This window comes from Vespula pensylvanica, chromosome 2, assembly GCF_014466175.1.
Source record: "Vespula pensylvanica isolate Volc-1 chromosome 2, ASM1446617v1, whole genome shotgun sequence".
Taxonomy (NCBI): domain Eukaryota; kingdom Metazoa; phylum Arthropoda; class Insecta; order Hymenoptera; family Vespidae; genus Vespula; species Vespula pensylvanica.
Window position 1 is genome coordinate 6367593 of NC_057686.1, and position 24548 is coordinate 6392140.

Sequence of the window (24548 nt, forward strand, 5' to 3'; positions counted from 1 at the left end):
CTTACTGCCGGATTTTTTGACAACATCGACAGAGACGCGATATACGAACGATGGAAGTCGAGAGAGAAAGATTGTATCGTAACGTAAGCGCTATTCTGTGTATGAATATATATATATAGACATATATATATATATATATATATATATATATACGTATATGTGAATACACAAGAATGCGTAGTATACACACGCACAAAAACAACAAGGAATACACAACACCCAATAGAGAATTGGAAAAGAGAAAAGTGGGGATACAAAAGCGAGGACCGAAGAGCAATACACGCGGCTTCAGCTTTACTTATCCGGGAAAAGTTTCAGGTAACGAATACGACCGTTAATAGCAGTGACGACACGATGACGGCAATATAACCTCTGCTTGGTCGAAACGAAGAAAATCGTAGGATCCGAAAGAAAGATAAAAGATGAAGGCACAGGAGGAAAAAGAGAAGGACAGAAGGACAGTGGAAAATCTCTAAAGTAACCTGAAACTACACAATTTTGCGTTCGACAAGGAGAAAGGCAATTTACTTAAGACTTGAAAAAACAATTAGAGAAAGAAAAAGAGAGAGATAGAGAGGGAGAGAGGGAGGGAGGGAAAGGCAGTGGGGAAGCACGATAAGATGAAGTAGAAGGCCAAGAAAAGTTGAATAAAAATCTCTCGTATCCTCCATTCGTCGCCGTGATCGAATGTAATACTGCTAATTCCAACTCGAAATAGTAGAAAGGAGAGAGAGGGAGAGAAAGAGAGAGAGAGACGAGGATGACGAGGATGGTTTATTGTGTGTTTTATATTATGCGAAGATTTGATGCGTTATTTTTTCTGTTCTTTTTCTTTTGTGTGTGTGTGTGTGTACGCGCGTGTGCGTGCATGCGTGTGCGTGCGCGTGTGTACGTTAATTTTTACCTCGGCGGGAAAGGATCTATAGCGAAGCGGTCAGCCTTCGATATATATATAAATGCAAGAATCGTTCCGAAGAAAACTTGATCAATTTGTTCTTTCCTTCTAACCTATTTTCCCTTCCCCCTTTCGTATCGCATGCGTTCTTCACTTACAACACATTTCGTTAAAAACTAAGGCTTAAAATACACTATTCACAGGTATGTACAGCGAGGCACAGCACACGACGTCCGTACACCGGCGTACGCGTATTTCGCGCGCAAGGATCCTGCGCGATTTCAGGGTAAGTGGGAGAACTTGCGGAGTGAGGGGAAGAAGGGCAGATTTCCGTGTTCAAAAAGCTTTCTTTGCCGAGTAGCCAAACAATATGTGTAATCACCTTTAATTTTTCTCTTTCCTTTTATACTTATCGCGATTTTTCATTTGTTTTCTTCTCCCTTCGTTAACTATAAAATATTATATTTTCTCTTTATTTACTATTTTATCATAAAATAATTCTATATTGATTGATGTGATTACGTTTTATATCGACAAGAATCATTTTAGTAATATGCATGCTTAACCATCTTAAGATAAATACAAGATTGCGATTCTCAATATTTTCTTTTGCATTTATACGTACGTTTAGCGTTCACCTATCGTTATGGTTCTTTAAGAATACTATAATCTTATTGGTTGTTTTTAGACGAATGAAATACTCTCAGGCATGTTCCTTTTAGGAATGTACAATAGATTATTTGTCTTTCTGATTCGCTGATTGGTTAGTGCAATTAACTGATCACAATATTAATAGAGATTATATAAAACTACATGTGTTAATAAATATAGAGTATTTAATAACATTGGTTGTGTATCATTTTTATTTTATAATATAATTACCAACAAATATAACATTTTACTAAATTTTTATAAATTTTTCTGAGAATAAACTAATGTGTTACAAAAATTGTAGTAACTGTTGCGACAAGGCTCGTTAAAAAATTGATTCTAAAGTTACTTATCAAATATTTCATAGTAATAATTCTTATCTATAATTCCAATAATTATTGATACAAAACAGTAACAATTTTTATGAAAAACATCAATATAATTAAGGACATAAATTAGTACTGACTAATTATGCATTCCAAAGTCAAATCATTTTCAATATCGGAGAAATTTAATGATATTAGTAAATCAAATTTGATCTGTAGAATCTACCAAAAACGATGAAAATAACATATGATATAAAGTAATGGCGCTGTCATGCACGCAAAAGCGGAAGTAATTATACTATGATCGGGCTACTACTCATTTGATCTTAAAATTGTAAGTTCTACATTTGATTGATTTTTTTAATAACAATTTTGTGATAAGTATAATCTATAATAATCAAGATTTTTTACGTGATTATGTTACGAGAATACATTCCAATTTTTATGACGAATTACTTGCCTTAAGTACTTAATATATCTATACAGTATTATGGTTTTTTATATTATATGTGATATTTATTGCGTATCTACAGAAAGATAATAAATAATTAATAGTTATCTTGACACAGAGAAGAGGATACATTAACGAAAATTGTGTTTGTGTATGACATGTATTTATATAAACATTTTCTTTTAGTTTTTTAAAAATATTGTTAATATTATCAGTTGATAATAAAAACAGTATGATATAAATGTATGTAATGTATATAATAATTATTTCTAATTTTGATAGATACTTCAAATTAAATATGATTACAGATATGATGAAATGCAATAAATGGAAGATTTTCATTCCAATCATTTAGAATGGCAACATTTTGGTCAGGAAGACCTGGATGGCTAGGCAAATTAGGAATAGCTTTGTTAGCCACATGGCTCTTAATATTAATTATATCAGTTCTACATGTCTTCAAAACAAATTCGATATCATCACAAGAGGGAAATCCTACGAATAAAGAAAATGCTCAACGTTTAGCACAAATGATTAATGATTTTGAGATTCTTAAGAAGCAAAATGACGGTCTAAAAAATATTATATTAAGGTATGTATTATATATATACATACATACATACACATTATATTATAACAGTTTTATATTATATAAATCAATATAATTTTTAGAGATGGGGCAAAATCTATACAAGGGGATCATTTGGGCTCTGTACAAGAAAGAGCCGATAGAGCTTCAATTTATTATGATCTATTAGATCAGCATGTTAGATCTAAACATAATATACCTTCATTAGAATATGAAGAATTACGTCGTAGAATAAGAAATAATGTACAGGAAATGTGGTATATACCTTATTTAAAAAAACAAATTTAATTTAATTGATTAACATTGTTGTAATAATGTTTTTTTACTTCACTTTTTTATAGGTATTACATGAGTGCTGAATTAACAAAATTCAAAAAGCACATAGATGAATTTACTCTTGAACAAAAAGAAAAAGAAGTTCAAGATACTATGAATAACATTTGGGAACATAAGAAATCTCTTATTATGGATTTAGATAGATTAACAAAAGCTGATGGTCATGATGACTGGCGGAAAAAAGAGGCAAAAGAATTATCGGATCTTGTCCAAAGTCGATTTAGGTAAGGTAGAATATTGTTTTAAATATTTCTACTGGAACTGTTATGCATTTAACATATATTTGTTTATGGAGGTATCTACAAAATCCTACTGATTGTAATAAAGCAAAGAAGTTAATATGCAGTTTAAATAAAGGCTGTGGTTTTGGTTGCCAGGTAAGTGCTAAAAAATAAAGCAGATCCATAGTGTTTGAATATATATGTGACAAAGAATTTAATTACAGATACATCATATTACTTATTGTTTTTTGGTCGCTTATGGAACAGAAAGAACGCTTATAATCAAATCAAAAGGTTGGAGATATCGTAAAGAAGGTTGGGAATCAGTTTTTAAACCTCTTAGCGACACCTGCTTATCTGCAAATGGTATATCTCATGCTAACTGGCCTGGTGATTCTTCTAAACAAGTTATTTCCTTGCCAATCGTGGATAATGTTTATCCTAAACCAAAATTTCAACCTCCCAGTGTACCAGCAGATATAGCAGAAAGGCTGAAGAAGCTTCACGGCCATCCATTAGTTTGGTGGGTAGGACAAGTATTAAAATACTTGATGCGGCCCCAGGATAGTATGCAAAAAGTATTAGATAATGCTAAGGAAAAATTAGGTTTCAAGAAACCTATCGTTGGCGTTCATGTTCGTAGAACCGATAAAGTCGGAACTGAAGCTGCATATCATGATATAGATGAATATATGACTAAGGTAGATCAATATTTTGATGAACTCGAGACAAAGCCAGATGTAAAACGAGTATTTTTGGCTAGTGATGACCCAAAAGTAATTACAACAGCAAGAAATCGCTACCCTAATTATAAAATTATTGGCGACCCAGAAATAGCTGAAACCGCATCAGTATCAAAACGTTATTCAGATTCATCTTTGCAAGGAATAATTATAGATATACATCTTTTATCCTTGTGTGATTATCTAGTATGTACATTTAGTTCGCAAGTATGCAGAGTTGCATATGAATTAATGCAAACTTATTATCCAGATGCATACAATAAGTTTGCATCATTGGATGACATTTACTATTACGGCGGACAAAATTCACATCCTCATGTAGCTATTTTGGATCATAAACCAAGAAAAAATGGCGAATTGGAATTGAAGACCGGTGATTTAATCGAAGTTTATGGAAACCATTGGGATGGCTATTCCAAAGGGTATAACACTAGGACCAGTATGACAGGATTATTTCCTAGTTTTAAAGTGAAAAATCCTGTTGATGCTGTTGACTTTCCAAAATATCCGGATATAATGTTACATGAAAATAAAAATAATTAAAAGATCACATTTTGGTAATAACAAAATAATTAGACATAAATAATTTTATTACATTTCATTAACTGCTTGCAGAGAATTGTAGTTTACTCTTTTAATTAAATTATATTATAAAAAAAAGATAGTATGACTCATGATGTATATATTTTGCTATTTTCAACTGAAAAGAGTCTGTTATTGTATATTCTATATATGTACGAATTCGGATAAAGAAAAATTGATTGTATTTACTTATGTGCAATCACTGCTGCAAATGAATGTATTTATGAAAGTTATAAAATATAATTGTACACATTAATAAATTATTATTGTATACAATTATATGATTATTACAACTGACAATATAGAAAAAATATGATAAGTAAAATGAATTGTAAAAAAAATTTTACAATATAAAACAAAGTTATTTAAAAAAAAATGTTTGAAGCAAACATTATGTAGCAAGCAGTGTACAGAAAACTTTGTTATAATTTTATTGATATAGAAAAACATGATTGTTAATTTCATCAGAGGTTTAAGTAGCATTTGTTATATATTATATATTAATTTTTTCTAGTGACTAAAAAGGAAATATATTCATCCCATTTCTTATAAGCAACAAAAATGTAATAAAAATTGAAAGACTATAAGAAATTGTAAAACAAACAATACATTGTGCAATACGTTCATGCAAGGTACAGAGTCGACAACCTAATGGTAAGATACACTACCACATTAAAAAAATTTTATCCATGGTCAGTTCGTATGTTGTATCAGTATTTGTAAATAAAATTAAATGTCATCTTTATAGAATTTTCTTCAACATTATATCTTGTATCATTTTTTTAGCAGTTTATGTTAAAATAGTCGCGATATCGTAAGAATATGTACAATTCGTGTATTACATGACTCGTATGTCTCTATTAACACTAATTTCTAAGAATTATTTTTTACGTAGAAGATCTTTTAAAACTGATAATATTACAACTATTAAATGGTTTTCATAAAAAACACATAAAATACTTAACGTTCACGAACATCGAGCTGAGCCATAGAGGCCTATTTGTATTTAGGATTACGCGCGCGCGCACACAAACCCTATATATATTGTAATATATTTTATATTATATACCAATCATTAATAACATTTGTTACATTATTATAAGATTTAATTTGATTTTTAATAAATATTAAAGCTTTGAGAAGATATTTTATAAATTACAAAATATGTAAGTTAAACACACACACATATATATATATGTATATATATATATATATATTAATAAAATACATTTACAATTGTTTACTCTCCATATGAGCATAATCATTTGAAGAAATATCATAATCTGAATCATGCACTGTATATTTTATGAATCTGTTTTGAAAAACTTTATCAAAGTTCACAATTAAATATGAAGTACACTTCAAATACTTATTAACAATATCCTTAAGTGTGTTGTATACTGATATTATTTCCTCTGGATAATCAACCAACGAAACTAAAATAATAAGATCGATTTTGGCATTGGGATAAATAACGAATTTTATAAAAAAGAAAAAAAGAAACAAAATAATTATACACTTATATATACTTACGTTTATTTTGCAAATGACTAATATCGAAGATTTTATGATAAAAACATATTTGATCATATAGATCCGTTTCAGTATACTGTAACAAAAAGATCAAAGTTCCTATATTCCCTTGCTTTTATTTTTATATTGTATTTTTTATGATAACGAAATTAATATATACTTACTTTTCTACATATAAAAGATTCATTACATTTATCACATTTGGGATACATTGTATAAAAATACATTGGAAGTCTTTTAGTTACATTAGAACATAGAGGGTTTTTACATTTCAACTCATTAGAATAATACATATTTATAGCCTGTCTTATATTAAGTACCAATTCATTAGATATAGCATTTACATTTTTCCATAAAGGAATTTTACAAGTAGTATTAGAACAAATAGTATTCAAAAATAGTTGACAACCATTAGACTGTAATAAAAAAATATACATATAAAACTACATATAGATTTATTAATTTTAGATGTGACTTTCAAATAATCATTTTATAATTGTATATAATTCAAAAATAATTTCTTTTATGATTTTTGGTAAAAAAAAAAAGACTCACAGATTCTGATGTTACATCTTTAATCGTAATTTCATTGCGACAATTTTCATTGATACATCTGAATGTTAAAGCTTTGCAATGTTTAAATCTGTCTGCAGTTATCATTATTTGTTTTTCAATATTATTTAATGTACATACTATCCCTTTATATCCATGTGCATTATCCAAACCTGTTTAGTAACAGAAATCAAAATTAATTATCCGGATGGTTCGAAAAATATGTTACATTATGTAAAGCTTAGGAGTTTGCTTCTGGATCGGCATAGAGGCAATAGGAATTTTTCGCTTACTCTATCTATTCCCATCTTTGACACCCTCAAAGTTTATAGAGTAGAATCTTAGTAACTAGATACACGTAAAATTTTCATATTTACAGTGGTTATTAAGATTAATAAATAGTATTTAACATTTCTCTCTCCTTGTTACACATTAATAAATATGATCTTTCCTGCCAATAAGGAAAGAACGTGTAATATAAAGTCACTTCAAGAGTTCGACTGTTCTACTAGATCCATATTCTTTTCAGCAGCAAACTCCAAAATTCTACATAGTTCTTAAAACATTGTTAGAGTACCTAAATTTTTAGCTAACGATATCTTATCTACTTCTGCAATTGGTTCACAAATTCTTAATGCAATAGGTAATATCTGTTTCTTTAAATAATAATTAATATCAATCTTTAGAGACTTGTTTTCTTTAAGTTCGTTTATATGATATGATTTGTTTGTAATCGATTTATCAGTTTCACTCTATAATAAAATTATTTGAATATTAATTACAAACTTATAATTAATTGAATATATAATGTAGAAGTAATAAACAAAAAATAAACCTGGCATATCACATAAGATATGGTATCTCCAGCTTTCCATATTTTACCATATCTTTTGTATAATCTTGTGGCTACCTGTATATGTGGTTGTTCTTCATCATGATAATTATTAAGATTTTTAGAAAGTTGTTTAGATATTATAAACGATGATAGAGATATCTGATTTTCTCTAATGGTTCTTGAAATATTTTGCAATATTTCGTAAATTGCTTTTATTTTCATATCATGTGGTTGATTAGAAAAAATATTATTCAGTATATTTCTGAAAAGTATTTGACATTATAACTATTTTAAAATTAGTTGTGTTATGAAGATTTAAATATACACTTACTTTCCAACTTCTACAGATAATGGACACCAATCTTTCCGTATTGTTTCTATACCCTTATGTATTTGCGATAATTCTATTCGACCATTTGGTAGTTTTTTCATTGCAAGTGCTGCATATTTCTTTTTTTGAAAAAGTAATAAATATTGAAACACACTGTCAATATCTAGTACTATATTTCTATAAGATTTATTTATTTCCCCTTTGATCTATTTTATAAATATAATCAGAAAAATTTTCTTTTTAAATAATATCGAATTATAAATATATTAAAAATGAATTGTATTGATTTATATATATTTTTATAAAATTACCTTATCTCCAATAGAAATAACATCATTATACTCAAGAAGATTAGTTTTGATCATTATAGAATCAGTATCACCATAAATGATCTCATATTTCATATTTTCAATTAAATGTTTTGTATTTAATAGAATTTCTCTACCTTTTGCTAAAAAAAAATTATTTACATTTATTCACATTGTCAAGTACTATTATTTCGATAATAATTTATTATTTTAACGAACATGTAATTAAAGCAGCTAATCCTTTGGCATAAAATCTGCAATGTGGTGCACCCAAACAACCATATATACTGTTTGCCATAAGCTTTAAGGCTATTTGCTTTGCATTATATCGCATTTTTTGACTGGGTGAAATATCTGGTAATGTTATTAATTTTTTTACTTGTTTTCTATATTCAGTTAGTCTTTGTATTTCTTTTGGGATAACTCCAAGTTCTGAATTTAATTCTGGTATTTTTAAATCCTGTACATATTAGTTCAAATTATATATTAAATATTATTTTAATTAGCCATTTGATTCAATATAATTTTAAATATTTAATGCAGATCACTGTAAAACAGTGAATTCATGAATTTTACCTTATAATCAGTATATGCTGCTCCAGGTATTGTACTGAAGCATAGATTGTATTCTATTATTATACTAGGATATAAAGAGATATAATCCATTAATAAGATCAATGTAGTATAAAATCCTTTTATTGGAGTAAGAACTAAACCACCTTTATGAGTTGATATTTTTTTCCCAGATATCTCTATATTTAATAATTCATATTTATGTTATATAAAACTAAATGATTACAACATATAATTAGAGTATGAACTAATTTTTTATTAATAAACTCACCACTTTCTATGTTTTTGTTTATTTTTGAAGAATCTGGTAATATATAATCGTTTGCATGAAAAGCATGCAATAAAAGAAATTCATTTCTTTCCATTTGGCTTCCTGCTAATATTTTTGATAAAATAGTACCTGAGTAAAATTACATTAAAAATTTTAATATCTTTTATATATAGATATTTGTTTTATATATATAACTCATTATACTTACCCGATATACACGTAAGTTCTATTGCAAACGGAATCATATTAAGTTTAAATGTTACAGATAGAATATCCAATGTGTCTGCAAGTGTTAATTTGATCAGATCTTCTAACCTTTTTTTTGTAGTATAATATAAGAAATAATCCTCAGATTTTATTTCCTTGGATTCATTACTTTTCTTGTTTAATACCTATAATAAAAAATTTCAAATGAATTTGGATAGAACATTATTTTTATAATCACATAAAAATATTTTCAATACTTACTGTTGTACAAAGGGATTGTAAATCATAACTTCTGCTTTTTATGTTTAACTCTTTAGCTATAATTTTTATATCACATACAGGACGACCAGATAATGCTCGATTTATAAATGTTTTTTGCTAAAAAAATAATATCATATAGTTGCTTACATTACTATCTAATTATTAATTCCAATATTATTTAAAATAAATGAAGAATATATGTGAATTTTTTCTCTACTTTATTCTAGTAAATGTAAATTACAATATTTACCCTAGTAACAGGATATGTAAAATGCTTTACTTTTCCTAGTTTACTCCAATTTCCAATGTTTAAAATAAACATTCTATGTAATAATGATTCAAATTGATGACTACAATCATACCCTACATATAAATCTGGATCAGCTTCTTCTATTATTCTAAGTAATTCTTCTAGTAAGACACTTTCATTTTCACATTTTATTATATTAGTATTTGAAATATTAGACAACAGCTGATCTGTTTCATGTGGCCATAGAGTGTCATTTGGTTTAGTTATCACTGAAAGAAGATATAAAAGTATTTCTCAATTAAATTATACAATAAACATTATGGTATATATATATATATAAATAAATAAACATACAACAAAAAGTTTGTTTAAAAGATGGCTTTGGTACATCTTTGACAATCTGGCATTCATCTTGTAAAATAATAACAACCATAAGTATTTGATTCTGTTTAGTTTTTGGATCTGGACATGTACAAACATTTAATCCAGCAATTACCATTGGTGGCAATGACAATTTTGGAGAGTCAACACTAACAGAAATATTCTTAATATTTGTACAAATCAGCTGAAATTTAAAAAATAAGATATATTAATATAAATAATTATAAAATTACATATATTTTATATTTATGCATATATTAAATATTCTGTGCGAATTATTTTGTATTATATATACTAGAAACATACTTTTACTTTGCACCAAATGGTATCAGATAGATCTTTTGTAGGATGTTTGATATCTAACCAACATGGCCCTTTGATATTTTTTTCCAGAAGTAATAATTGTAGAGGCGATATAGTAGTCTCTAAAATTTTTTCTATAGCAAATCCACTGTAATTTGAATCTATAGCTGGATACATTGCTGGATATAGAATTTCCAAATATTCTGTATAAGTTTGTACATCTTCTTTGAAAACATACTTTTTCCAAACCCGACGACTTTGAAATTCTTTTATACCTAATTTATTTGCAAGTTCATTAAATTCATTATATACATCTTCCATAGTAGTTAATCTTAAATTGGCATCAAATGAATCTATAAACTATAATATGTAAATGAAAATATATTATACTTGATAACTGATTTATAATAGAAGTATTATTTTACATACATGTTTTGTTGGTAGAAGATATATTCTCCTTGGCAAATTTTTTATTGATAAACAACAAGAATAACATGTTTTAATGGAATCAATATAAACTTTTCCAAATAAATAAACAATTCCCTGTTGTTTATATGTATCCTCATATGCATCCCACCAATAAAAACGGCTAATTGTTTCTCCATTTGAATTTTTAGTAATTGGGAGAGAAATATCTATATCATTCGAAAAGACTTTAATTTTGTCTAGTTGTGCTTCTAGATTAGTAGTATTCAATTGATTAGATGGTACAAAATCTTGTTTTGATATATTAGAATTTTTCAATATTGGTTGACATTTATTTTGTGAATCTTTCATATCCATAGTATTTGATAATCTTTCTTCAACTTCTTTACTTGATTCTTGAAAAGATATGTCAAATGGCTAAAAATAGTTATAATTTTATGGATCATCATTTTATATATAACACAATGTAAAAACAAACTTACTTCTTTGAAATATTGACTAAAATCTTCATTTAGAATGTCTATATTATCAGTTATCTGTTCATAACTAGTACATGAATTTGTTTCATAAGAATGTAATACATTAATATCTTCAACATTCAAATTTATAGTTTGAGTTACAGAACTTTTATCTTTTTTTTCAGAATTATTTATAGTCAGAGCTATTTCTTTTTTATCTGTATTACATTTAGAATTTAATACACTAATATCTTGACCATGCAAATTTGTAGTTTGAGTTACAGAATTTATTTCTTTTTTACCTGTATTGCATTTAGAATTTAATACAGTGATATCTTCAAGATCCACATTTATAATTGGGGTTGTAGAAGTTATTTTTTTTTTATCTGTATTGCATTTAGAATTTAATACAGTAATATCTTCAAGATCTACATTTATAATTGGGGTTGTAGAAGTTATTTCTCTCTTATCTGTATTGCATTTAGAATGTAATACAGTAATATTTTCATCATCTAAATTTATAGTTTGATTTACAGGATTAATTTCTTTTTTATCTGTATCACATTTAGAATGTAAAAGAATAGTATTTTTGACATGCAAATTTAGAGCTGGAATTACAGAAATTATCTCGTTCTTAGCATTTTCTTTTATTGATTTTCTAGATAGTGGATCTTCTACATTGATATTATTAGTGCTTGAATCTATAATTATAACTGTATTATCTGCTTTTTGAGTAATTTCAGAAACAGGCATAGAAATTGTGTTTATTTTAACTTTTTTTATCACATTTTGAAGTGTAGTATATTTACGTTTATATTCGATTTCCTTTACACATAGTTGTAAAGAAGCTTCATTTTTATAAATTTTTCTTTTTTTCGTTTGTAAAATGCAAGAGTTCGTTGATGCTTGTACATGTTTATCATCAGTAGTTGTTAGGTCTATAACACAAGTATCTTTTTTGGATTTGGATATTTTTTCTTTTTTCTCCATTTTATTTTATTTTCCAGGTACTTCAAAAATACCCTTGAAAAATGATAAGTGTATAATATTGTTTTCGAGAATTTTATACATTTATTTGTTTTCCAATCACAGTTTTCTTTTTTTGAACTTTTTTGTTATTGCACTAAATATATATACAAAGTATTTATACAGAATATCTAATCTAAATTTTTTCGGAATAAAAATATATCTAATAATTTATTCGTTTGTTTACTGTATCTTCGTAATAATTTTCATTTATTTCGACAAACTTATTAAATAATTGAAGTATTCATCTTAATTAAAACATTGATCTAGTAATTCAGGCAAATTAGACACTGTTGTAAAAGTAACAGAATTTCTGTTGAAGTTTTGAATAGTTTCACATAAACGGATCATGGAATCAAACAAAGAATACGCACTTTTCGCGGTATGTCCGATGATTATAACATCGATTTCGATAAATCGCAAATGAATATTATCGAAAGAGACTTGCAACTAACTTCATGTGAACGTTTTATATTTAACGATCCAGAAGAGTAAGAAAGGTAACTTTTATATTTGATATATGTTACATATATTAATTTGACTACGATTCAACTACGACTTATTGCATTTCCTGTTAGTTTCCCCCGTCGATGAGAACGAAAATACATCTACATCTTTGTCCTTTATTGTTATACGAATCGCAAGAGATTTGTCGATTATCGTATCAAAGGTTATATCGTTCGTTATATATTTACATATTAAAAAAATATACTCGATATATAAAGCAAGTGTTTAACCTTTAATATTCATGTCTGTATGCGATGTATTACAGTGTGTAAGTTGATATTAACTTTGAAAAATATCATTTTAATAAAATAAAAATGATGCAGATATTAGATATGACATGTTTAAGAACCATTGTGTTTTGTGGAAAAGTACTTCCATATATATACTTACAACTACTTATCATTTCTTTCCTTTATTTACATAAGCTTGGAAATTCATTAAAATATTAGATTTATATAAAAAGAAGCTTTCTTTTATATATTTTATCTATATCATTAGAATAAATATAATGATGATTTTCTTAATTAAATATTATATATTATAAAATTGTATATGATTGCATTTAGTTATTTTTCAGTAACAATGTCAAAAACTCATATACCTGCTCGTTTTAATGGAGAAGCTGACAATTTTTATGATCCTAATTTTACTTTGGACGTTAATAAGAGAATGAGAGTTCCTAAAAGTATTCGAGTAAGTGGTGATTATACAGATGAAGATGTTTCTACGATGAATGGTTCTGCTTGGAATCAAGCAAACTCAAATGAGAAGCTTGAAATGCATGTACCAGATAGGATTCTTGTTGTAGGTAAGTATTTCTGTATATTTTTTATATAATTATGTCACTTTATATTTATTTCTGTTATTTAAACAGGTCAGGAACAACATATTGGTACAAAAGCTCCGCCAAGAGAAATTACTTTAGAAAATGCCGTAATGCCACCTGAGCCAAGCATTATTAGAGTTCAGGTATATAAAAGAAATTTTTATAAAGAAAAGCAAAAATGAATAGTTAATATTTAATATGCATTATATATTTATATCTCTTCATTCATTTAAGACACCACCAAGAATCTTAACGCTGGATGATCACTATTTTCCTGCAGTTGATGAAGAAGATCCAACATTACTTGCTAGTGAAGTTAAAGATTCATCTAGAATACATCCTCAATTTAATACAGAAACACAGATTGTTAGACGTGGAAGGTATACATAATTTTTATATAAATAAAGATATGACTAAAAAAACAAGTGAACGCCTATATAGAGATGTATTTTTATGTTTCACAATATACACGTCTTTATTATATATTTCAGAGAACAAACACCATCCTACAGTTCAGTAGATGTATCTCTTCCACCTAGTGAAGAAGTACAACACTTACGTCGTCAAGTGGGGAAACTAAATCGTCGAGTAATGGCAATTGAATTGGAAATGTTACAACGGCAACAAAGAGATAAAATTTTGTATACATTAACTTTAGCTTATTTCATATTGAAAGCAATTTCTTGGTTGAATAGAAATTGAAGATTCTATTTAATTGCATGTAGAAAAAAGTACATCTTACATACATACATGCCATGGTGCTCTTAACAGCATTCTATATGAGCTATTTGTGCTCTTGAACTGTATAACCAAAGATTTATTATTCTACTTGCAAGAATTTATCATCATTACAATTATAAAATACATTACTTAATTATTTTTAAACCATAAGAAAAATTTAAATGCATACTAATTTCAAATTCATACTGCAATGTAAGAGCAAACAGTGGTAATACAAAGTAACGACGTAAAATAATCTGTTGACCGATATTATTTGTAATATTAGTTATTATTATTCTAGCTAAAGGAGTGTAACTGCCAAAAGATAAGTAACATTGAAATGTGTATTTTGCACTTCGTATTCAGATACGTATTAATATTTATTTCTGGAATATATACGTATTATAATGAGTTTCAAAAACAAGATAGACATTAAATGGTTTTTGAAAGTCTGTAAGATAGTATCATAGACAAAATGATTATGTATATTGCACATTAATAGATCTTTTTTAACGAAACTATTGATTTGGAGATATTTAGTAGTGTTATTTAGATTTTTCAATAAAAGTGACGTACGTATTTCGGCATATCTTTTCATGTTAAATTTTATGTGAATTTATTTGAATTATTAAGTATGTAAGAGAATATGGGATATTAAAGTAAATGATTAAATAAATAATAGACTACTGTCGTTAAATATTTATGTTTGGATACCATTAGTAAAGAATATAAAAATTATTTGTCTTTTATAAAATCTAACTATACACTTGTTGAAAAAATTACTTAATTATTTTTATTCAATATATTAAATATATTTATAACTTCTATAAAAACAGTATCTTTCACGTGATGTATATCATTTTTATAACAATTCCATATAGAAATATATATTTCTATTTATTTTTACTCCTTTTCTTAAAAATATAATAGCATTCTTTATATCAGTGTATAAGTATTAAACTTAGCATATAGCATTAATATGTTCAATGAATTATCTTGTTTAGTTTCTCTTGAAAAATTTTTATTCCCATAATATTTCTAATATATACATTTTTATAATTGTAACATTGCTGTGTTTCTAGATAAATAAATAATATTTTTATGTTACGACTATTAAAACTACATTAACAAAAGTAGATATATATGAACTTTCTAAAATATTACATAAATGGAGAGAAATAATCATAGACAGAGGAAGAACTTCTCTTCCAATAGAAGATATGTTAATTCTTGCATTATATAAATATGTAAAGAAATTATAAAATCTCTTAAAGATCTTCCGTTACATGTTTTTTACGTTTCAATATATTTTCATTAAAATTGATATTACTCCAGAAATCCTTATTTTTGAAATTAGTATTATTATTCATATGATACTTTCCTGGTCCTGCAATGTGAAGGAAAAGAAATTCTTCTTGAGATGGATCCACTTTAATCCACTTAGTCGTACCAATTTGAGGAATACTGAAAATATTTGATGTTATTTAATGAGAAGAAAAAGAGGTCTTCAGTTGTTTATTGAATCAACAATCGAATCATTATGTTTTATTTGTTGCATAATAATTTTTTCAACTATGATATCCTAGAATATTGTTCTTACTGTTCTATATGAATTGTAATTTTTTGTGAACAGAAATTACTCACTTATTTGTGGCAAAAGAAATCCAAAGATCAATTAATTCTTGTTGCATATCAATATCATCATTTGTTGTTGTTGGATTAAAGTAAGGAGTATCCAAAATAAGGAATGCATCATCAGCATGACTAACTCCTATAAAAAAAATGTAAATAACGTAAATAACATATCATAGGAGAAAACTTTTACTATCGAAATTAGGTTTTCGTTTTTCTTACCAAAGTTTTCATTGCTTTTAGTAAAGCATTCACTTAAACTATGTGCACCTCTGTATGTATAATAATAGTACCAAACAGATTGTTGATTTACTTTTGCTTGTATTCTTGCAGCTTTCATGCCATCGACTGTGAAAAATCGATCTCCAGCCATTTGTATTAAAAATTCAACAGTCGTTTTATTAATCTGTTTAGAACCAAAGTAATGCTTTCTAATAAGTTTAGCTGTTTCGACTTGTTTCTCCTTTGGTATGGTATAATTGAAATCAAGGAAATAAGGTGCAATAGTATTCCAATTCTCATCAAGTTCCTTAAGATATCTATCGTCAGCAATAAACTCTGTACATTTTATACATTCATTATTTCACTTATAAAGAATTTTATAGATTTTGAAATAACTTGCAAATATTTATACAAACTTACGAGCTACAGGATAAAGTCCTTCTTCACTGGTAGTGCTTGTAATCCATGGAATATCTTGAACATTACCACTTTGAATAATATCTATTGGTGATTGATCAATGAAAGGAGCATCTCCATGTTTCTCAACGACAGGTCCAAATGGTGTAAAAGGATTATAGAGCCATGGCTACCAAGAAAAATTTACATTATTCGAAAATAATTTTACAAAATTATTTTTTTACGCAAAAATGATACTTACTTGGAATTCTCTAGTTGCATGGACCAGAGTTCGACCTGGTCGATATCTTAAACAATGTACCATATCCCGAGTATTACTAGTAGGACAACCCATTATAGCAGCTAATTTCTTGGCTTTTTCTAAAGAATTTTCAGTTTGTGCCCAACAATCAAATGCTGTACCACTAATAGATATGCCTCCTGTATATTAAAAAGATTTATATAAAACAAATATATATTACATGAAGATATACATAGAAAAAAAGTATATAAAATCTAGTACTGGCTAAACATATAAATACCTTGAAAAAGACCAAAACTTAAACGGGATAAATAATGATAATGTACACTGGCACCACCAGCACTTAGACCAGCTAATGTTATTTTATTAAAATCACCTCCAAACCACTCAATGTTTTTAAAAACCCATTTCAGTGCCATGTTTTGATCCTTGAGTCCCATATTACCTGGTACAACATCATCTTCTGTGCTTAGAAAACCTGTAGACAATATTTACTATAGTAGAAACATTAGTAGAACTAAATAGTAGATAATTTGTAGTAATGTTAAATTTTTTATTGAATATACCTAACAGGCCTAAACGATAATTTATTGTGACAAATACAATATCTCGATCCATTAAAAATTTAGCACCCATATCCAATGCACTACCAAATTGGAAGGCCCCACCATGAATCCAGAAAATTACAGGTAATAGTGGTAATTTAGAATTTTTATGTTCACGTGTAGGAACATAAATATTTAAATAAAGACAATCTTCTGAACCTTGAACTCTATCTTCAGATTCATTAATTATCTGCTCATATTGTAAGCATGGAGAGCCAAATTTAGTTGCTAAAAGTTCACCAGGCCATGCTGGGATTTTTTGTGGAGGCTATAAATCAAAATAAGAAAAAATGATCAAATTATAATCATAAATAACTGCATGAATAGTAAATAACTATAAATAGTATAGAAGAGGACACTAATATTTAAACTGTACGTAGAAGACCATTAGAGTCTTAATTATTTAAAGTAAAGTCATACAAACAAACAAAATTGTTTTTACAAGTTAAAAAAAATATTCTTTAAAAAATTTTGTACTTTTACCTTAAATCTTAATTTTCCTACAGGAGGTATAGCATAAGGAATTCCTTCATAAGCTTCATAAGATCTACCATTTGCAGATATTTTATAATAACCTTGGATGCCTCCTGAAGATGTTTTAACTCTGGGTGCAATTTCTTCCGTATGAACGATACTCGTTAATCCCAAAATCGTCAAAATAATTGATAACTTTAATGAAATCATTTTATTGTATTTGTATATCTTTCAGCACATTAATTTTACACTGCTAACGTTTTTTATGACGAATAATTATTTAAACCAGTTTCACAAAAAATCTGCAGTAAACTATATAAATGTTTGCATTGATTAATTATAGTGATCAAGATTAAATTGCACTGATTAAATATAATGAGCAATCATGTAATGAAAGTCTTCTTTTCTATGTAGTATATCTTCATTACTAACGTTCCTTTCGTATTGTTAACGTAATATTCGACTTCAGAAATGATAAATTAAATTTTATGAGAATGATACAAATTTCCGATCAAAAAAAAAATTATGATCCTACTACTGTTATCTCATTATCTTTATTTAAGTATGTTTATTCTTCCAACGTTTCCAGATGTTTTAATTTAAATAAGTAATACATACAAGTATCCTTTATTGATAGATAAGATACAATATGTGTGACATTGTGACATGTAAATAGCAACAGCAAAGAAAAACTAAAGAATGATAATTTAATAGCAACGATGATCAACTGAAGAAAGATAATAAAAAGAGTGGGGATAAAAGGTTATCAGTTCTGTAAATTAATCCTCCGTATCTCTTAGAAATTAATAAAAGTTATGAAAGATGTATGATCTTTATTATTAAGAATAATTAAACTAGGTATAAGTATACTATTGTCATTATTTAATATTAATAACTAAATATACCGAAATAGACAGATAGTTGTAAAAAGAATGCTACTTTATATCATACAGTGTTATTGATATGAGCCATCAGTAAATTTTTTAAGTACAAATAAATATTTATGTATAATAATAATAATAATACTACATTATCATGTTTACAATTCGTCTTTTTTTTTTAAGAGAAGAACATGTAAGAACATTAACAATAAATATATATCATAATTTTGTTACAGATTATATTGAATCACCATTTTCAGAGTAAAACAAAGTTTTTTATTTTTATTTTTTTTTTAATAGTTTTATTATGTCCATTTTTTTTCGAATTCTGACTATTTTCTTTTCTTATGGTTAGTTGAGCTTAAACAACATTTGAAACACTTAAAAGATTTAACCACTCATGAAAAGGTCATCTATATTATCATAAACACACTGATATTAAAGTTAAATTAATAGGTAAGGTCACTCAATTTGATTGTAACTGTCTTGATTTGTATCTACCGAATATGTTGATGTCTGAAATATCCTTAAATTTGGATAATACTTATCTCAATAAGTAATAGAGACTTCCAATTTTAAATTGTTTTGGTCCATATAATAATTATGAGAGATATCTAATTGAAGTTTTCTTCAGGATTTGTGCCATTTTTTCAGTTGATTTTTCAGATAGAGACGAACAGAAGGGGAATGAAAGATATATAAAGAAAATAGTAATCTACTCTCAGATGTTTTTGGCAAGGCACTTTTACCATTTAATGTTGGTTAAGATGTGGATTTTACATAACCCACCTTATTATTATTATAGTGCATACACATTCTTATGCACTGTGCATCTGAAATATAAATAAAAGATAAACCTCAGATTCTTAATCTGTAGGAGTAGAATTTTTAAGCAAAAACTAATTGAATATAGATTACTTTTTATGCAAACGAAAATAATTTCGACTGATAAGATATCCATGCTACTACAACTGTAAAAAGTTGATTTAAAAAAAACAGAGTTATTATTAATTCTAGATACAACTTAAATACAATTTATCTGACCAAAAGTACAGATCTGTTGTTATCATATTATTATAAATATAAATATATATATATATATATATATATATATATATATATATATATATTTAATGTGTATCTAGATATGTTTATCAGAAAGTTATTTACAATTGTAGCAAGTGTACTTAGTAAAATGATCGATTTAATCTGCTAATGAAATAACTGTTTGTCCAGCAAAGTTAGGGATATTTATTGATGCCCCATTTTCAATAAGTTTTTTTGCTATTATGGGATGTTTATTTTCTATTGCCAGAAAAAGTGGAGTTCTGCCAGATCTGCTTTCTTTTAAATTTATATTAGCACCCATATTTATTAATGATATAACTCCTTTTAAGTTACCATATTGAGCACAGTAATGTAATGGAGCAAAACCTAAACAATAAAAAATATATATATAATTTAATTAAAATAAAAATATATGATAAAATGCTTTTCTATATAATTAGATTTTTCAGGACAAAATCTTTCAGGACAAAACTATACTATTAATGATTTACCTGTAAAATCCATATTATTTAGTAGTTTAATACATGAAACATGTTTTACAAGTTCTGGTAATAATGGAAAATTTGTCTTACTGGCTATTATCAAAGCTGACTCATGTACTGGTTTTAATGATACTGGATTTGCACCAGCTTTTAACAGCAACTTGACAATTTCAGTAGATACATTATATTTAACTGCCAATTCTAAACTTGTCTGGAAATAAATGTTTAAAGATGTTTACTAAATAATTTTTTTGCCAATTATAACAATTTATAAATTATTATCAATAAGTAATTTACATATAATAATGTTTATTATTATAAAAACAATTGTAAAAAAGTTACCATATGAGACTCTGTAGGTATGTCTACATTTATATTACAAGCTTCAAGTACCATTAAATGTCTTTGAGCATCATAAATTCTATTGCTAATAACAGCTCTATGTATATTTAACATTCCATTTTCATCCCATTGTTTGGCAGTTTCAAAGTCTTTTTGTAGTTGTTTAAAGATTTTGTTATAAAATGGATTTGCTTGTGATAAAATTTGTTTAACTTTATTAGCACCACTATTTTTATTACACACATCATCAGTAAATTTTTCAAGATATATATTAGACTCTTCTGATTTATTAAAAAGTGAAAAAAATGAATTTTCATACATATCGTTCACTAGATTTATATTCGAATTTTCTATTGTATTTGCAGGATATGATTCTTTTAATTTTATTTTTGGTATACCAAATGTATTTTCCTCTGTAGTAGTAAAATTCTGTGGTTCAAATAAGTTAATATCTGTCTGTACTTTAATGTCACACATTGTTTTTAAATCTGTTGGTAGGTGTGAAGGAATCTGTTCGTTTATTGCAATACAATCTACAAGGGCTTTGAAAGCTTTAATTCTCATTTGTTCATCTTTTATAGTCACTATCTCTTTAAGAGTATTCCAATTAGAAGATAATGGTTTTTGCAATGGTATATCATCATCAAAATGATTTTTTATTGAATGATTGTTGACATTTTGAGATTTAAAATTTGTATAACCATTTTCTGCAGTGACAACAGGAATATTATCATTATCATACTTTAGAGAAATATTATTACATACATTATCATTATTATGATTTACATGTGTTACATTATCATTATCCTTTCTTGTAATGCAGTTATCTGATAATGATATTTCATTATTATGTACAATCATGTTTTGTTCAAACACATTTTGATGGTTAGAAATATTTGTAGCAGTCCTTTCATTGCTTGTAGTATTTACACTTTCTTCAGATAAAATGTGATCATCAGATTTCAAATTAATTACTTTATTGTTCTGTTCAAAAGATATATCTATATCTTCATTATTCACTGGTAATAAATATAATTCTTTCTTTGTATTATTAAATAATTTATTATTGTCAAGTACAGAATTACCTATATCAGACCTTTTTTTGTCTACTATTTTAATTATGTTGTTAGACATATTCACAGATTGATTAGAAAATGTTGATGAAAATGTATCAATAACATTTTTATGTTTAGGAAATAATATATATTCTGATAATTCTGACAAAGAATTTGTATTTTTTATTTGTTTAATATTTTCTAATACATTTGTATCCAACAAAACATCTTTTGTACTTTTTAACTTATTTTCATTTTTTACTAATGTGTTTTGAATTTGATTATATTCGGATTCTCCATTTTTATTACACTCATTATTTGTAATAATATCTATATCCATATTTGTAGTATTTGTATTCTCTTTTTTTTTCTGACACTTATCAGTAGTGACAATATGTTTTAAAGAAATAGTTTTGGCTTGGCATTTTTTATTAACATTGCCATTATTCTTTTCAGAAGAAATTGTATTCTCTAACTTTGATACATTAATAATGTTTTTTATAGATTGAAGGGGTACAATAGTTACCAACTTTTTTGCTTTATCTTCTGACATTACATTTGATAATATAACAGATTTATTTAAATTTTTACATTTGTTCTGATTTATAAGCGTCTTACTTTTTATAATGTTGCTATTATAAGATAACATTTGTGCATTAAATTCTCCTAAATATTTACCACTTGGCGATTTTAATCGTAATTTATGAAATCCATCTTTAATTTGCACATTGACTGTTGACATAAGTTTTGTTTTCGTAGGTATCAATGATTGTGAACATGTCTTTGTTTCTACCTTTACTTTAGGTAGATTTGTATTTTTTTGTTTTGGAGCTATGCTTGGATACTGTTGTCTTAATGTAAATTCTCTTATACATTCTGTTACTTGCTTGTTATCCATATTACGTAATTTTTTGATAGTAAAAATTCTAATATATTTAGTTATTTACTTATTTGCTGAATGAATATATATATCTCAGTTTTATATATACGTATAGATACATACTGTTCTATATTCACCGTTCATTAATATATTAATGATATATGTATAATTGATAAATATGATATATAATTTATCTCGATTTAACCTATAAATAATATTAATAACAAAATAACACTCTTCTAAAACTGCTTGTAAAATATTTCTTTTTGTACTGTGTACTAAAACGAATCAATAACAATATCGTCAATTACAAACTATATTACATAAAATAAAAGTACAAGAAAATCACATATTTGAACTACGAAAATTACTGAGAATGCAAGTAATACGGGACATCCCTACGTTTTGACGAAATACCATTGCCAACTTAATTTGTGTTAGGTGAAACAATCTATTATCTAATAATATATACATTCATAAAAATAATGAATTTCTATTGGTAGTTATGTAAACGTTAAAAACGATTAAAAAATTAAATTTTTTGAACTTATATATATTGTTACATCCTACGCTGAACCTAGGCTTATAATAAAAAAAAAACTATTGTTCCATGAGGACATATCTTAACCGATATAAAAATTAGATATGTTCAGCAATATGTATCAGATTTCCTATCATCGGATAAAGGAAGATAAGCCTAAACAAAAAAAAAGGGGAAAAACAACGAACGCCGGTAGGTGTGAGCATAAACAAAGGAAAACGGAAAAACAACGAATGCCAGGACAGGTGTGAGGCAACTGTGTCAAATCTACGCGTCATCCCTATCAGCGCGTAGTCCGCTCCTAGGAAGAGTTACGATGAGCCAATGACGACACCGCGGCAATTCGCTCTTCGCTGATTGGCTAAAGCTCCTTATTTAACTGGCTACACACGTCGTCTCAACGATTATTCATTAACGATTATTGATTAACGATTTTTGATTATTCTTTATCGTTCAGATTATTGCTCACTGTATTAGTTACTACGATTACTGTTAGATTATTGTTGCTTAGATCATTTCACTGTACTAATTACTACTATTATTGCTCAAATTCTTGTTCAAACTTTAATAGTATAAATTTTTTCGCTATCATTCTGACTCAGCCTTTGTTAAGGTTATTCTTAGCTATTATTCATTTTTATCATTTTATTAGTATTATTTATAATAAATTAAGTGTTGTTGAAGCACTTTAAAATCAATAATCCTCATTCTTCTAATTCATATCGAGGAGAATCTTAATTCTATTTTTATTTCGTCCGATTATACGTAGCTTAAATGCGATGCAAGAATTCATAAATCACGGCACGTCGATAAACTCTTTCATACAATTTCAACACCAATTATCACTATTTCCATTGAAACGAGCTGAGAACTAGAGAATCAACCAATCCGGTAACTACGTTCAATCCAATAGAAGAAGTAGATTCTAGCGTCGGGTTCCCGTCAGCCAATCATCATCACTAAAACTGAAGTAATCCGCAGCTTTCTATTCGCCGAAGGTAAAGGTAAGCGTCATTTGATTGGTTTAAGTGCGCCCTCTAGCATACCGTTGGGTGTCAATTCCGTTCCATAGAACTACACATAATAGTTGAGGATCGAAAGGCACACATCACACATCGCAGGAGCTCCTCGAAGAGAATTTATTTT

The 24548-nt window shown here is 27.0% G+C and overlaps 5 protein-coding genes across 16 annotated transcripts; 2 read left to right on the forward strand and 3 right to left on the reverse strand.

Annotated features, from left to right (window-relative positions):
- The first annotated feature begins 139 nt into the window (after positions 1–139).
- On the forward strand, positions 140–5744 carry LOC122626933 (alpha-(1,6)-fucosyltransferase). 5 transcript variants are annotated; one of them, XM_043807541.1, is made up of 7 exons: positions 140–642; positions 1099–1181; positions 2632–2915; positions 2996–3169; positions 3254–3472; positions 3544–3625; positions 3694–5744. In XM_043807541.1, exons 3-7 carry the CDS (start codon positions 2680–2682, stop codon positions 4753–4755), a joined length of 1773 nt encoding a protein of 590 aa, XP_043663476.1. In that variant the 5' UTR covers positions 140–642; positions 1099–1181; positions 2632–2679; the 3' UTR covers positions 4756–5744. The 5 variants fall into 5 exon arrangements, with proteins under 5 accessions (XP_043663476.1, XP_043663478.1, XP_043663477.1 ...); XM_043807543.1 differs by lacking the exon at positions 140–642 and having other exon boundaries at positions 1044–1181; positions 3694–4769; positions 5309–5744; XM_043807542.1 differs by lacking the exon at positions 140–642 and having other exon boundaries at positions 1044–1181.
- A 224-nt stretch (positions 5745–5968) lies between these two features.
- LOC122626929 (DNA polymerase alpha catalytic subunit-like) lies at positions 5969–12793 on the reverse strand. 2 transcript variants are annotated; one of them, XM_043807533.1, is made up of 18 exons: positions 11508–12793; positions 11029–11442; positions 10603–10959; positions 10270–10480; positions 9916–10184; positions 9666–9782; positions 9406–9589; positions 9198–9326; positions 8930–9105; positions 8573–8813; positions 8357–8496; positions 8046–8251; positions 7715–7976; positions 7457–7631; positions 6883–7052; positions 6492–6743; positions 6328–6403; positions 5969–6230 (listed from the first exon to the last, which is right to left on the reverse strand). In XM_043807533.1, the coding sequence occupies exons 1-18, from the start codon at positions 12471–12473 to the stop codon at positions 6025–6027; spliced, it is 4551 nt and encodes a 1516-aa protein (XP_043663468.1). In that variant the 5' UTR covers positions 12474–12793; the 3' UTR covers positions 5969–6024. The 2 variants fall into 2 exon arrangements, with proteins under 2 accessions (XP_043663468.1, XP_043663469.1); XM_043807534.1 differs by having other exon boundaries at positions 5970–6230; positions 11029–11420; positions 11508–11604.
- An 85-nt stretch (positions 12794–12878) lies between these two features.
- On the forward strand, positions 12879–15245 carry LOC122626935 (transport and Golgi organization protein 11). Of its 5 annotated transcripts, none has more exons than XM_043807547.1 (6): positions 12990–13009; positions 13088–13284; positions 13583–13824; positions 13891–13985; positions 14077–14222; positions 14334–15245. In XM_043807547.1, exons 2-6 carry the CDS (start codon positions 13271–13273, stop codon positions 14542–14544), a joined length of 708 nt encoding a protein of 235 aa, XP_043663482.1. In that variant the 5' UTR covers positions 12990–13009; positions 13088–13270; the 3' UTR covers positions 14545–15245. The 5 variants fall into 5 exon arrangements, with proteins under 5 accessions (XP_043663485.1, XP_043663484.1, XP_043663482.1 ...); XM_043807546.1 differs by having other exon boundaries at positions 12992–13009; positions 13088–13179; XM_043807550.1 differs by lacking the exon at positions 13088–13284 and having other exon boundaries at positions 12879–13009; positions 13594–13824.
- Positions 15246–15673: 428 nt separating this feature from the next.
- On the reverse strand, positions 15674–18501 carry LOC122626934 (venom carboxylesterase-6-like). The gene is made up of 8 exons (XM_043807545.1): positions 18163–18501; positions 17641–17947; positions 17355–17552; positions 17075–17253; positions 16837–17002; positions 16417–16752; positions 16207–16333; positions 15674–16026 (listed from the first exon to the last, which is right to left on the reverse strand). The coding sequence occupies exons 1-8, from the start codon at positions 18361–18363 to the stop codon at positions 15831–15833; spliced, it is 1710 nt and encodes a 569-aa protein (XP_043663480.1). The 5' UTR covers positions 18364–18501; the 3' UTR covers positions 15674–15830.
- Positions 18502–18636: 135 nt separating this feature from the next.
- LOC122626932 (putative uncharacterized protein DDB_G0282133) lies at positions 18637–23304 on the reverse strand. 3 transcript variants are annotated; one of them, XR_006326760.1, is made up of 5 exons: positions 20927–23304; positions 20594–20795; positions 20205–20468; positions 19953–20005; positions 18637–19867 (listed from the first exon to the last, which is right to left on the reverse strand). XR_006326760.1 is itself a non-coding variant. In XM_043807538.1 (4 exons), the coding sequence occupies exons 1-3, from the start codon at positions 22877–22879 to the stop codon at positions 20239–20241; spliced, it is 2385 nt and encodes a 794-aa protein (XP_043663473.1). In that variant the 5' UTR covers positions 22880–23304; the 3' UTR covers positions 18637–19867; positions 20205–20238. The 3 variants fall into 3 exon arrangements, 1 of the variants encoding a protein (XP_043663473.1); XR_006326759.1 differs by having other exon boundaries at positions 19953–20468; XM_043807538.1 differs by lacking the exon at positions 19953–20005.
- Between the last annotated feature and the right edge of the window lie 1244 nt (positions 23305–24548).

What these genes read in the sequence shown, in the direction of transcription:
- LOC122626932 (XM_043807538.1), bottom strand. Translation starts at nt 22,879, where the DNA reads ATGGATAACAAGCAAGTAACAGAATGTATAAGAGAATTTACATTAAGA. An exon ending in TACCTACAGAGTCTCATATG is followed by an intron (nt 20,796 to 20,926) that starts GTAACTTTTTTA and finishes ATTTATTTCCAG; the next exon opens with ACAAGTTTAGAATTGGCAGT. An exon ending in AAATAATATGGATTTTACAG is followed by an intron (nt 20,469 to 20,593) that starts GTAAATCATTAA and finishes TTTATTGTTTAG; the next exon opens with GTTTTGCTCCATTACATTAC.
- LOC122626929 (XM_043807533.1), bottom strand. Translation starts at nt 12,473, where the DNA reads ATGGAGAAAAAAGAAAAAATATCCAAATCCAAAAAAGATACTTGTGTT. An exon ending in TTAGTCAATATTTCAAAGAA is followed by an intron (nt 11,443 to 11,507) that starts GTAAGTTTGTTT and finishes AACTATTTTTAG; the next exon opens with CCATTTGACATATCTTTTCA. An exon ending in ATTAGCTGCTTTAATTACAT is followed by an intron (nt 8,497 to 8,572) that starts GTTCGTTAAAAT and finishes ATTTTTTTTTAG; the next exon opens with CAAAAGGTAGAGAAATTCTA.
- LOC122626935 (XM_043807546.1), top strand. Translation starts at nt 13,100, where the DNA reads ATGAGAACGAAAATACATCTACATCTTTGTCCTTTATTGTTATACGAA. An exon ending in AGATAGGATTCTTGTTGTAG is followed by an intron (nt 13,825 to 13,890) that starts GTAAGTATTTCT and finishes TTATTTAAACAG; the next exon opens with GTCAGGAACAACATATTGGT. An exon ending in CAGATTGTTAGACGTGGAAG is followed by an intron (nt 14,223 to 14,333) that starts GTATACATAATT and finishes TATATATTTCAG; the next exon opens with AGAACAAACACCATCCTACA.
- LOC122626934 (XM_043807545.1), bottom strand. Translation starts at nt 18,363, where the DNA reads ATGATTTCATTAAAGTTATCAATTATTTTGACGATTTTGGGATTAACG. An exon ending in TAGGAAAATTAAGATTTAAG is followed by an intron (nt 17,948 to 18,162) that starts GTAAAAGTACAA and finishes TTTGATTTATAG; the next exon opens with CCTCCACAAAAAATCCCAGC. An exon ending in ATGCAACTAGAGAATTCCAA is followed by an intron (nt 17,003 to 17,074) that starts GTAAGTATCATT and finishes TTTTCTTGGTAG; the next exon opens with CCATGGCTCTATAATCCTTT.
- LOC122626933 (XM_043807541.1), top strand. Translation starts at nt 2,680, where the DNA reads ATGGCAACATTTTGGTCAGGAAGACCTGGATGGCTAGGCAAATTAGGA. An exon ending in AATAATGTACAGGAAATGTG is followed by an intron (nt 3,170 to 3,253) that starts GTATATACCTTA and finishes ACTTTTTTATAG; the next exon opens with GTATTACATGAGTGCTGAAT. An exon ending in CTTGTCCAAAGTCGATTTAG is followed by an intron (nt 3,473 to 3,543) that starts GTAAGGTAGAAT and finishes TTGTTTATGGAG; the next exon opens with GTATCTACAAAATCCTACTG.